This window comes from Rhea pennata, chromosome 8, assembly GCF_028389875.1.
Source record: "Rhea pennata isolate bPtePen1 chromosome 8, bPtePen1.pri, whole genome shotgun sequence".
NCBI classification, from domain to species: Eukaryota; Metazoa; Chordata; class Aves; order Rheiformes; family Rheidae; genus Rhea; species Rhea pennata.
Window position 1 is genome coordinate 31,524,707 of NC_084670.1, and position 13,655 is coordinate 31,538,361.

General features: G+C 48.8%; 1 protein-coding gene across 1 annotated transcript in view; it reads right to left on the reverse strand.

The window, feature by feature from the left end:
• Positions 1 to 2,415: 2,415 nt before the first annotated feature.
• The window catches only part of PAPPA2 (pappalysin 2), a 113,307-nt gene continuing 102,067 nt past the window's right edge, over positions 2,416 to 13,655 (reverse strand). The window contains exons 21-22 of the mRNA XM_062580916.1: positions 4,558 to 4,656; positions 2,416 to 2,789 (exon numbers count right to left, since the gene is read on the reverse strand). Of these exons, the coding sequence (XP_062436900.1) occupies positions 2,715 to 2,789; positions 4,558 to 4,656 (174 nt within the window). The 3' untranslated portion in view covers positions 2,416 to 2,714. The remainder of the gene's footprint in view (positions 2,790 to 4,557; positions 4,657 to 13,655) is intronic.

The following is a 13,655-nucleotide window of genomic DNA, read 5'->3' on the forward strand; positions in this document are numbered from 1 at the left end:
CGACCCTCTCCCCAGGCCCACCTGGCCCCCGGCCTGGCTCACAGCTCGGGGCCAGCCTGCTCACAGCCCCTTCCCTGCACCAGCGCGTGTGGCCCTGCACCCTGCCAGTGATAAGGGCCATTTAGGCACGTCACTACTGAGATGAGGTTTTTTTTTTTCATACTAAGAGGGTGAAAATTTGGCATCTAACTACTTAGGTTCCCAAGTTCATAGCCTGCCTTGTGCTCCAGCGCTCAGCTCATGCTGAAGTCAGGCAGGGAAGGGTTTGACGTGGCAAGAGGCAGGTAGTTGAAATCCTCCAGTCTCCCTCTGAGTGTCACCCTCATTCCACATATCCACCACAGCCACCACTTCCCTCATTTCTGCTTGCCCCCACTCTCCCAGGGCTTGGAGAAGCTGACAGGACTCTGGACAGCCCTGGCACCTCCCCTGGGCTTAGCCACAACCAGTGCTTTCAGCTGCGGGATGGTGTGCCTCTTTGCTCCCACCACGGTTATGCCTGGACTGGCTCAGCCCAACAAATGCACTAGGTGGAATAAGCTTTTTTTGGGTGAGCTTTGTGCCCTTTGGGGAGGTGACCTGCCAAGGAGCCATAGGTAATCTCGGGATTGGAAAAGGGCTTGGTGAAGGATGAAACAGCTCGTTTATGCGCACATGGTGGGATGTCTAGCTGCCTCTGTCTCTGTTCCTAGTCTCTAGCCAAACATACCTTTTGGAGATGCCTGACAAAAATCCGGGAAGACCAGCAAGAGCCAAACGATGAGATGGCCGCCTTGAAAAAAATCCCCAGTCTCTCCACACTGTGTCACCCTCTCTCCGTCTGTGCTGGCCAGACCCTGCCCCTGGCCTCACCCCTGCTGCAGGCATGCAGGCCTTGCATGTGCGGGACAGAGCAAGGCAGGCTCGGCCTCTCGACCCCCAGCCGGGAGGGCTGCAGAGCGCATCCTGGGCCCAGCTGGGTTTTCCCAGTCTGACTGTTATCCCTTGTCTTCTCTCTAGCCTTCTTCTCTGCCTGCTTCATTTCTCACATCTGGCTGCAGAGTTGTTCCCAGCACTCAACTGTGAGGAATTGGAAGCGGACACAATGACACCCCAGCACAGCCAAAATCCATCAAAGCCAGGTGCCTTCTCTATCCTCTGCATCCAGACTGCCAAGCCAAATGCTTGAGAACCAGCTTTGGATCCCAAGGTTTCTAGCTGGGCTTCTTTTTACCCAGTACCTATGGAAGGAAGATACGCATGATAATCTGCAATTGTAAGCCCAGCAGTGTGGGTTCGGTGACAGAGATGATAAGGAGAAGCTCAGTGGAAAAAGATGATGCTCAGAGTCTCCTGACAGGTCCTCTGTGCCCCATTTCTCCCTATGATGTGGGTCTCATCTCCTCACAGAGCTGCTGGCCACACTGCTGAAGGCTTATGTTTGGAAAGGAGCTGTGGAGGGGAAAAACAAAATAAAACCAGCTTTCCAGCTTCATTCATTTCAGAGCATCACACGGTTATTCTACATTGCCCTCCACAGTTGGGTTGTCACCAGCTGAAACAAAAGGGGGAGCAAGGCAGAGAGTGGGACCATGGCGCGTCTTTGCTACTACCTGCCATGCCGCAGGCCTCATGCACACGTCACCCTTCCCAGAGGTCTCTCAAACAAACAGTAGGCCGAATCTGTCATGGCCTTCAGCACAGTGATGCTCACCTAAGCTGCAGCAGTTACTGGAATGAATCAAGGGTACAGTAGTATTTCTTTTCAGGTACAGCTGTGCCTCAAAATCCTGTCTCAGGATGCAAACCAGAGAAAGTCAAAGCACCTGAAAATCACAAGGCAAAACTTGGCATTTTCAGTTGCTGAGAGCTTCTCAAGGTCCCACCTTGCAAGCCACGTGCCTCGGGAGCTGTCTCCTCCTGTAGTCCAGTTGTTTGGCTTCTCTTTCTGACCTCTTTCCAGCTCCCTCTTAGCAAATGAGGGGAAATTCCCTACTCTTCCTGCCCCTACCTTCACTTTTCCCAATGATTTGTACTTCACAGCAGCATGGGTGTGTGACAAAGGATATCCTTTCTCAGCTTCATAAAGAGCAAAGAAAATATATATTTATATATATATTATATATATATATGTATATATATATATATATAAAATTAAGTTTAAATATTTGCAGAGAGATCACAACTACCTCAACCTTGCTAAAAGAAGCCTATACAGTAGAGAGGGGGGAGTGAATAGTGACAAAATTCAGAGCAAAGACAGACACTCAGAATTGGCAACCCATCAATACAGTAACAGAACCAAGTGTCCGTGGCAGCTTCTCAGCTGTTGGCTTGGAGCCCAGCCCAGCGCGCGGCCAAAGCAGTGGCCAGACTCCTTGGTGAGCCCACTCACATGCATGGCGGGCCCCAGTTGCCGGGTTTGATTTGGGAGGGAGCCTGAGGGGAAAGGTGCAGTGATGAGAGGGGACCGTGGCAGCGCAGTGAATGCATCTGTCCTCTGCCCACCGACTTCCTGGTGGCTTCGCCCCATCCCTGCCGTGCCCATCACTCCTCTTGCATGCGGTGCCACAGGACGCTGGGCAGCTGCGTTGCTGTCTTCCCAACTGTCCAGCTCTTCCTCTTACGTCTCCTGACCCTACCTTGTATGTCCTGCAACCCTCTCAGTGGCCCCTGTTGTTGCCCCTTTGCTCCTCTGGTTCTCGCCTCACCGAGAGAGGCCTTTCGTGGCGCCGCTACTGGTTCTCCTCAGCTGCTGGGTCACGGCAGGTGCATTCGTCTTGGTCACAGTCAGCAGCAAACGGGATCACCTAGAGGCATCAAAAGGTAAAAGTAAGTCTGGACCAAGCTTCTGCCTTGAAATTCCTGGCCCACCAAGACCCCTTACCTCAAAAACTCCTCTCCATCCCTGCATGGACAGACTGACACCCTCGGCAAGGTTGATGGTGTAGAGACCAGCATGCTCCACTCTCACTGAGAAACAGACTTTGAGCCAGGGTGCCCCTGGTGCTAACTGTGACACAAAGCTGAGTTTTGCTCTTTGGGTTTTTCCTTTCTGGTAACTTGTGTTGCAAATTTTTTCAGTCAAGGGCCAACCTGAGGGCTTATGCCCCAAATATCAAAACTTTGGGAGAAATTTCCCATGGTGGTTATGGGCTTCTGGACTGGAACTAGCAGTGGTAAGATACCTCTAGATTTCAGGTCTAGCTTCATCCTTTTTAGATGGCCACCCTTTGCCCATATCACAGTCCATGGCCCCATCCTTCAAGCTAGGCTCGACTCTTCCTGGCTCAGCTATAACACCGCTCATTGCTTTCTCTACCTCAATTGTACATGCCACGCAATCTTATGTCACCTGTGCTTTAACTGGTGGCAGCAGAACTCGGTGAGAAAGTACCAGCAAAGCATCTGGCTCATGGTTGACTGCCTAGCAGTGGGCCATAGGAGCTGAGGAAACAATTTCTAGTTGAGGCTTTTATGCAAACCAGGATAAAGCCAAGAGGTTTTCTTACTGTAAAAGCACATTATATTTTTCACAGCCTGAACCAGTGAGAGGCTGGAGCTGGTTGTTTTGTGTCTGAAACCCATATTCCTAGATCTGCTTTAACAGCAAAAGTGATGGAGGATGGCATGGCTGGAGAGCTAGGACCTGAGGGGGATGTGAGCTGAGGCAGGGTCTCCTGAGAGCTTTGGGACATGAATTCCTCCACCTTCCATTACAATCCTGTCCTTTATTCTGGCTAGAGATCAAGATGTCTCAGACCTCCTGAGAGCCATGCCATGCTCCAAGATGTCATGATATCACTGGGGAGAGTTCACTCATCACTTGGGTGTAAAGCCTTTTCCCTCCTGTCTGAACTGGATCATCCCAGGATTTTATTTTTCCTTTCTGTGTGTGTATGTGTGTGATGAAAGGAAAAATGATTCAAGCTCCATAACAAAGACACGAAGATCCAAATTCACATAGTTTTGCAGTGAGAAATTATCTCATGCCCTATGGTTTGTTTTGCTCTTTGATACATTTAGGAAGGATGGGCTGTGTGTGCTGAATGGCAAGTTAGGTGGGAAGGCAGGGTGCAATGGGGGATGAAGAAGGGTCTGCACATCTCTAACTCAAAGTTGCTACCTCTACATTATTCCTCCCTCTTTTCCCCTTGGGAGACTTGGAAAGGAAAAACAGTTCAGACTGGGCTTGTGGATACCAACAAAAAATTTAAGTCCACTGAGATTGTGCAGTTATTCAACAAGGTGCCTTCTGACTCATCACAACTAGCACTAAATCCTACAGAAGTAATTTTCTAAGGACTTGCATTTTAAATGAGAAGGAATCCCATGAGCCTGAGTGGGTGCCTGGTTGAGCTTTGAGTTCTATTGGCCCAGGTCTAAACCCTGCTGTAATCAATAAAACAATGTCTATCAGCTTCAGCTGGCTTTGGTTTAAAATCATGGATCTGTGCTCTACTCATGGGAGAACTGTCTTGTAGGCCTGCTTCCACGGTCAGCAAAGCCAAAGAGACTAGTGAATTGTGAATGCTTAATCCTAAATCTTGGCCTGTGCCACAGAAGGTGCTCACTTACCTTCCTGGAGGACAGTGTGGAGGAGCAGCAGTCACCCCCATCATACTGGCAGTATGCCCGATTGTTGATGGTGTCACACCAGCCATCTGCTTGGAAAGGCTATAAGCAGAGAAATGAGTTGCTGCTGAAAGGATTATTCAAAAGTGGAAGGTTCATCCCAATAGCAGAGATCCCAGATCCTCAGCAAGTCTCTTAGACAGCACTATAAAGGGCAGGGTCCAGTTACACAGCGCACAGCCACCTCTTCAAAGCCAAAGCAACACCCAAAGCAACACCAGAAAACTGATATCCCCGTTAGTGTGTATGGAGGACTTCATGCTAAGAGGACAAGAGCTGTAGCTCAAGGATCAGCTTTCTCTACCCAAGGGAACTGCATCAGGAAATGAGACATCAAATCCATGTCTTTAGAAAGGGCCTCACACTGAATGCCAGAAGTTCAAGTCTCCATCCCACTCAGTGCTTCTCCCTGGAGTCCAGAGCCACTCAACTGGGAGTGAGTTCACCACCTTCTCTGCACAGCACCGCTTGCTGCTACTTCATTACACCACTCAAGTGCAGCTCCACTGTAATCCATGTCTCTGTGCTAGTGTAGCCAGGACTGGGCTCTGTAAGAAGCTGACTCAACTCTTCCCTGCAACACTCTTTCTTCTTAAGAGCTTGACTCTGAAATTGAGCTTTGTGACGCAACTTGGGCAGCTAAGTATAGAGACTGATACGAGGATTGACGAAGGAGCCTGTTAGAGGATCAATATCAGAGCCATCGGACTCCTTTTTCTCCCTTGGATTACGAGAAAGGTTCATAAGGTCAAGCATTTCTCAAAAATTCTTGTGTCTAAGCTGAGTCAAACATTGACAAGTGCTGGTTGCAAGGACTAAGCTTTTTCCAGAATGCTCTTGATCTGGCCCAGGCCCTAACCATGCAGGAAGAGGGACATATCCACAAATTCCTCTAGACTCGCCTCTAGAGAATCTAGCCCTTGCTGCAACACTCAACTCTGCTAAACCTTGCCAGACTGGTCTACAAGACTGCTTTTTCTAGGCCAGCTGAGGAGGGCCACTAGAGAAATAATCTTTATTAAGCGCTAGCTCCCTGCAGGCAAAATCCAACTCCGGATTGAATAGAGGACAGTTGCCTACTGATAACCAGAGATACTGGCAACTTGGTCACTTTCCATCTTTGCTGATGGCCACTCCCCTCTTCATTTCTCCTCTTCATGGCCCAGATCCCACCCTCTATAAAGATGGTGTAATGAAGTTCTGTGGTTGCATGCCCTTCCTAGAGCTAAGCAGGAAACAATTCAGTGAGACAAATGCCTGTAGTCATTCCCTAGGACTTGCAAAAGCATTTGTTGCTGTTAACGCTCGTGTTCTGGGAACATCTGCAAGTCAGAGCAGACATCTCCAAAGTACGCAGGTAGTCCAGGAGCACAAATTCCCACCAAAGTCAACAGCACTTCTGCTCCTAAATCGCACAGCCACTTCAGAAAAATCCACTTGCTCCATAATGGAGGATTTTGCATTATCAGAATAATGCTAATGTTGTGTATGCTTTGAGACTGTAAATGGTGCATCTTCTTTGTACGGCACAGCCCAGTGCCCTTTGCTGCTCTGCTGTGAATCACTGTTGGATCTACCTGAATCAGTAGGAATTTGCAGAGCTCAGCTTGCTTTGGTGCAGCTCAAATAAATGGCCCATCATTAACAAGCTTTCTTTGATTATTTCAGCTCTAACATGGAAACAGAAAGCTATTCCAATAGAATAGGTTTCTGACCAGAAATGTTAGATGGCACAAACAGCCATTCAGAAATCCGTTTTATTGTTGTTTAGTTACATGAGTCATCTGGTCAGAGAAGAGAAACAACTAGGGTTGAGAAGCAGCCAACTAGAGCTGAGAAATAACGCTGTGTGACTGGTGTAACTAAAGAACTTGCATGTGAAACATATGCAATGAACTGTCAGGAACAATCTGCAACTCAGGTTTATTTATCATAGATATACATCAGCACCGCCAAGTGACGAATAAACGTGCTAACACAACGGAAAGGCCATTCATTAACTGAGTGATTAGTAATGAAATGCTTCTCTAGCTCTAGGCTCCGTGCTGTTAGCTGCTGATGCAGAAACAGTGGCCGTACTCCAGAAGGACTGCTGTCACCAGCAACGGTCCTGGAGGAAAGCTGGCCATCCCTTTGCCCATGAAAGTGGCTGTTCCATTTTGCTGGATCTGGTGGCCTGAAATGACAACTGGGCTTCTCAAAATGTACCAGAACTCTGCCTTTGAAAGTCCCTTACCAGTAGCACCACTAAGCCAACGAACTTCAGACTGAGAAAGGTCACCATACCATGACAGGCCTGTATCCACTACACTGAAGCCAACATGCAAGAATGGGTGATACTGCCACAAGGAAATTATGGCCAAACCAGGTTACTGATGTAGCCTTTTGTCATCATGACTCACATGGACCAGAAACAGGCCTACTGCAAATTAACATCACTGTTGTTTCATAGAATCATAGAATGGTAAGGTTGGAAGGGACCTCTGGAGGTCATCTAGTCCAACCCTCAGCATAGTCCATACAGGGATGGAACCCGTGACCTTGGCATTAGCAGCAGCACGCTCTAACCAGCTGAGCTAAACCTGTTTCACCAAGGGCAGGAAATAAGAACACGGATTATGGCAAACCAATGAGTCTGGCAATGGTAGCAATATTACAGTCACAGCTACAGTCTCTGGGCCAAATCCAAGCATCAAAGGAGAGATTGCATTTGCCTCTCCTTTCTTACACAAGAAGAAATGATGAGCCTTTCTACAGCAGAGAAACTGAGGCATAGCAAGGCTATTTGACTCACTCAAACATCCAGAAAGAAGCAGTGGCAGAGGAAGTGAGTTGACACGAATCATTGCCCTCACCATGACACCTACTTCCTAGGGCTCAGTGGCAGTACAGCTAGACACTCAAGTCTTGGCCAGATGTAGGCAATGTCTAGATACTTCAGTTCACACTGCACAACTGCTCACAGAAGCTTTATGCCCCCAGGAACTGCAGCACCTGAGCTCCTGAGGGATGTGGGATGACAGGTCAGTTTCTGGAAGACACACAAAGGCTCGAAGCAAAGTCCTTTACAAAGCTTATTCTGGTGCCACGTGTGCAAATCAGGACAACCCAGAGAAAAGTACTGTCTGCATAGGGGCTCTCACCTTGCAGAAGCTGTTAGCTCTTGCAAGCCCTCAGCAAAGCAGAGGAAGATCAGTGCCATTTCTCACGTGGGGAAACTGAGGAAGAGGAGCTTAGTGACTTGCCAGAGGCTGCCTTCTGAGCTACTGCTGAAGGGAGCTGGAAGGGCTGAGCCAAGCCCCAGCACTGGGGCCCATTAGGGTCACTTTTTTCTATTTGAAGACTAGAGGATGTCAGGGTGTAATTCCCCACACTGGAATATCATCAAGATGACAGAGTTAACACTCCTCTCGCAGTGAAAACTGCCAACAGGTCCTAAATAACCGTGAGTGAGGAAGGCCTTCATTTGAGCTGCGAAGCAGCTCTGCATGCCATCGCGGCTGGCCGGGGTCCCCGCGGAGCCAGGCCGGAGCTGGCAGGTACAGGGGGTTGATGGCAGGGGACTGGCCGGGGGCTCACCCGGCCGCTGGCGGGGAAAGCGCTCTGGGTGTGATTTGCTTTTGCAGCATTCCATACGGTGGAGTTTTTCCTTGAGCTTTGCTCCATATGTCATGACTCACTGGCAAAACAAAACCCACTTCTTCTGTAGTTTCCATATAATTATTGCGGAGGATTGCCTGTCCCGGCTGCACAGGTCTGAAATGATTTCCAGATCGTGTCTTGTGCGCAAGGTGGGGGGAGGACAGAGACAGGGACAGGACTGAGAACAAGTGGCTCTCGCTTTCTCGCTACACCTATTAGGGTTAATTGCCCCCTCCCCTCAACCCGCCAGAGCCCGTACCCCACCCTAAACAAATACAGGCTCCTATGGTAACACTTGTTGGGGAAACTTAACAACTCATGCTCCAAATTACATTGGAAAAACATATGAGGGAAAAACAGAAAATGACTAATTGGTCTCGAGGCTCAGGAGAGCCAGATGCATGGTTTGGGGACCGATGGCTCTGCTCTGCGCAGCCACCCAGGCTCCCCACAGCTGTCTCAACCACCTCTCCTGAGCTGAGGCTCTACATCTAGATCGAGGGGGCAGGTCCTGTTTCCAGTCCTGTTCCCTCTGGTCTTACTACTGCCATCAGGTCTCAGGGCATGAGGCAGCCCTGGCCTCAGCATGGTACAGGTCAGACTGGCGCTGCTCAAGGCCCACGACCATGCTTACCCACTGCAGGCCTGAGCTGAGATCTTTTTTCACATTCTGTTCTCAGTCTGCTGCTGTCATTGTAACAGCAGCTCATCTCCAAAACAGCCGTACCAAGCTATCCAGACCCTCTCATACACGATCCACAGGGTTCTGGGCTAATCTAGAGAGCGCAGCAGGCCAGCCAGGGCAGTGAGAGACCCACGGCATTTGTGTATCACTCAGGGTGATGTCTCTTCCTCTCCCTTCCTGTCTCCACTGGAATCAAACACTTCAGGAGCATCCTGGGTCAGGATAACCCCCTGTGAAAGAGCCCAAGCATGAAAAAGTGAAGGGGCTTGGGAGCACAGCAGGGCTAGGAAGGAAGGACAGCCAAGCTGTAGCTAGCACTGCAAGCTCTTCTGCTTCTCCGTAACCCAGTGATGTGGCTCTTGCACTGCCACAACAGCTGGTACTTTTTATCCTATGAGAGGGCTGCAAATCTGCTTCTTGATGAGGTAGGAGAATTTCATTACTTACATGGGCTTGAAACAACTCAAGGCTAGCAGAGTTGGGTTAGCAAGGAGCTGCACCTCTCAGTAGTTTTCCAAGGAAGATAAAGTGAATCCTATTGGTTTGGTTTCTCAAGGACCTCCAGTTGCTTTCAGGCTTTATAAACAGAAAGAGAAAACTAAGATGCTGGTGGATCGACCTTCATTTATGAGGGCACAGGTGTGGGCTTTGATGTTCATTTGGTCATACTTGTATCCGTCTCACTTTGGTTTTGCAAGAGGCAAGGCAGAGGAGGACACCAGCTGCATGAACAGCTATTTCCAGTGCAGTGCAAAAGATGCACACAGCCTTTTTTCAGACTACGTTTGAGTCATGTGACTCTAAATTAGGATGCATAGAAAGCAATGCCAGTGGTGGGAGAAGGGAAGTTTGCTCATGTCAGTGACTCAAAGAAACATTTGACAAAATTTTAAGATGCTGGCAGGAAAAAAAAATGCAGATCTGGAAAAAATGTGGAAAGGCAAATGCAGCCAGGTGAAGGCAAGTGCATGTAATCCAGGAAAATGACCAGCTGAGTTTCAATCGCCAGCCTTGGGAAAAAAAAGGATTGATTCAAATAGCTTGTATAAAATGGGAAAAAGTGACTAAGGTAATTGCTGTAACTGCTTCACACTGAATTAGCGATATGGAGCTTCTCAGCTAGGGTGCATGACACCTCTGGACTGCTGGAGCCAGCCAGTGAGCCGGACTGCGTCAGCTAATTTCCCCGCTCTTGCCATTCGTCTTCCTTGTTTATTCAGACAGCAGCTTCACTAGGGCATGTGTTAGCCTGTGGCGGTACAGCATCTGGCACCGTGGGGCCTGACATTTGCGCCACCATAATTAAAAATAGTAACTCTGAATAAAATGCTTGGCAATTTAAATAGGCTAAAAAAAAAACCCCACACTCTCAAAACTGGGAATAGGTATGGATGAAAAAATGGGGGGTGGGAGGGAGAGGGAAAAATATTGCAGGATAAAGTGGAATCTGAGAAAAGATCATTCAAGTCCCGGAGCTGCATTGCAGCCTGCTAGGCTCCGCATGCGGGTGCATACTGCCTGTTTAGACTGTGCGATTTCCTGGGCAGAAGCATTTCAGAGTGTTTTGCTGCGTCGTTTCACTCACGGCTCCCAGGAGATGCTGTGCAGGGAGCAATATTTTGTACACAACTTTTTCCACTGTCTCTGCAGATCCCTCAAAGCCAGGGCTGAGCTTGCTGGCTCTCTCCTTGTGCACTGGCCCCTTCCCAAGCCTTTTACATAGTCCAGCAACGTGGGGGATCATCCCAGGTCCCAGGGTTGCTTCTTGAATTCTCTTTCTCCTAGTGTCACTGCTGAGGTGCGCAGCATCCCAATACATTTTTCAAACCACCCTATATATAGGCTGATTCACTATGAAAGAACTTAAAAGGGTGTGACACAGCAGGGGAAAGGAGGTAAGCAAGACAGCCAGAGAAGATGGATTTTGGGAAGGCAGTTGAGTATGAAGAATAGATCACAAGTGATATAAGTATCACACATATTTTGATGCTGTGTCACAGTCACTTGATGAACATTATTTCTTAGGAATGCAGGTTTTGCACTAGTTGAACAGATCTGAAGGCCCAGTAGCTTGCTTTTGGCAATGACCCATTCCAGATGCTTTGGAGGAAGGTGAAAAAAAAAAAAAAAACCCAATATGCACCTGGCCAATTATGTAACTTTACTCCAGCAAGAGGGGAGAATTCCTTCCTCGCTCCAGCTGAAAGTCTGCTTCTGTGCTCCCGAGTGGGATGGAAAGTGCTTGCGATTTCAATTTGTCTATAGCTAGAGAAAGCCCAGATCCCAGTTTCAGGGGATCAAGTCCAGACTTATTAGGCAACACGTCTTCCCAAGCGTTCAGGAGGCTGCGCGTGTCCTGGGCTTTGTGATGGTATTCCCTTCAATGCTTATCCCATCCAAGGAGAGCACGTAGTTTTGCTTTATGTTGTTTCTAAGTCAGCAAGAATTTTGTTGCCCCTGCATCTTTCCCTTTGGGCATCAGTATTTTGGGCTTTGATGTTTGAGATCTCAGATGTGGCTGGTCAAACCCTTTGTGTACTCAAATGACCATGTGAGACCCTGCAGCTGATCACACACAGTTTTTTTTGTCCTCATCAGCTGTAACTTTCAAAGCAACCACAGAGGAACGGGGGGAAACATCAGTTCAGCACTGGAGATGGGCAGGTACCAGCCCAGAAAGGCTGCTGTTCCTACATGATCACATCCACACCTGTTGCAGAAGCTTCGCCGCTATTCTTTCTGCTCTTCTCTAAGTGATTAGTGGCTCTCAAAACTTTGGCTGAAAGATCAGTTGAAGAACATGGAAGGGGCTCTACAGAGATATGGTGCAGCAAGGGAGAAAGGCACATGGCTGGGCGATAAAGCTCTGCTGGGGAGAGGCATCCCTTTCCTGAGTGCTGCGGCCTTCCTGGCCCCACTGCATTGGCAAGGCCTTCATCAGAAGCAGGGTAAGAGTAAACTCCTGCCGATCCGTTCAATATACGGCTGGACAGGGGGGACCAACAGAGCAGCAACAGCTGCAGGTTGATAGCCAGAAACCCTTTGAGATAGTTCAACACTAATTAACCCCTCATCCTGCCCATCCACACCAACTCTTCTCCTCATCCACATCCAGCAAGCCTCAAAAGAGAGCAGTGCGTGCTCAGCACCAGGAACAAGAAACTAGCAACAGCCAGAGCCTGGCTGGCAGGTAACACAGCTGGAAACTGCAGACAATTGATGCCATTTGAGAGGTCAGCCCAAATCAAGGCCCACTCCCAAGTCACTCTGACAGCCTTTGCACCCCGTACCACAATAGTGCAGGGGACTAGGAGACCAGAGGACTTGAGGACGTATACCTGAAGCAGCTTCCAGTACTAGGTACAGCCACAGGTCTAAAGGATCTGAGGCTGGCAGGAGAAGCAGCAGCCCAGGCGCAAAGCATGTATGTGCTGTCGTTGCATGTTGTGGGGTGGAGCAGGCTTGGGGGGCAGTCTTCTGCAGAGGGACAACGATAAAAGGAAGCATGAAGAGGCTGTGATACCCCTTTGCCAGCAGTAGGAAAAAAGGACAGCTTGTCCTGACTGCATGCCCTTCCTTTCCACCCCATATCATTCACTAGCCAGAATATTTCAAAAAGTGTAAGTTATTCTAGCATGTTCCTGGCAGGACACGAAAACTACCCAAGTCCTTGTTGAAGGTCTGATTCAGTTAAAACCCCAGTGCATCCACTGCCCCAACATCCTGGCTTGGTATGTGAAAATTCCCCCTCCATCTTTCTGTTCCTTTCTCTTCAACATCTTTCCAAACCACTGCTTCCCTTTAGAAAACTGAGCTTGTTTCAATCCCTTCAGCTGCAGACATTGCAGGAGCTAGTTAAAGTGATGCTACAGCACAGTGTCCCTAGGACACTTTCCTTATACATACACACGCACACACATGCACACACATGCACACATACACACTGGTGAGGCAGAGAGCCCGGCAATTCTTGGCTCCTCCTGCTTGCCCAGGGAAGTTGACTGGGAATGCAGACTGTGGGAGGAAACGACAATGTTCATTGTTTGGATTAAATATTTTTCTTGGCCTTCTCTCTGTTGCAGTGTGTCTATTATTTTATTATTTCCACCACCACCCCCAACACCCCAGCACATTCACTTTCCCTCTCTCCTTCCTGAGGCTCTCTGGCATGCAAAGAGGAAATCAGCTCTGAAAAACACAGAGGGGGCAGAGAGGGAACAGTGCTGGCTTCTGGTCAAAAAGTGCTTTGGGATGCCTCAGTGCCCTGAGCTACCCTGAGCAGTAAGCTAACTACCTGGCCCACTGCACTGAGGGAGGCCAGGTGAGCACAGCTTGAGGGAAGAGAGCTTTAGAAATTTGGCAAGAGGCACCTGGGACCGAGTAGCCTAAAGAGGAGGAAACAAATAAATTCCTACAGGCCCAGGACTTCATATATTATTTCTGTGTCTTCCAGCTTCTGTGCCCCCCCCCCCCAAGCCGTTCCTGTGTGGTCTGTTAAACTATAGTGGATGACCAGTGGAGGCACATGCTGCTGGAATGGCTTGCTTGGAGAAATCATGGACTTGCACCATCACCTCAGACATGGCCAGAAAGCAAAATGGAGAAATGCTGGTTGTTTCTGAGTTTGCTGGTGTCCCTGGGCTACTCACTTATCAGCTCAGTATGCAGAGTTCCTTCATCATGTTTTCTCAGTTCTTCAGGAATGTCTGCTCCA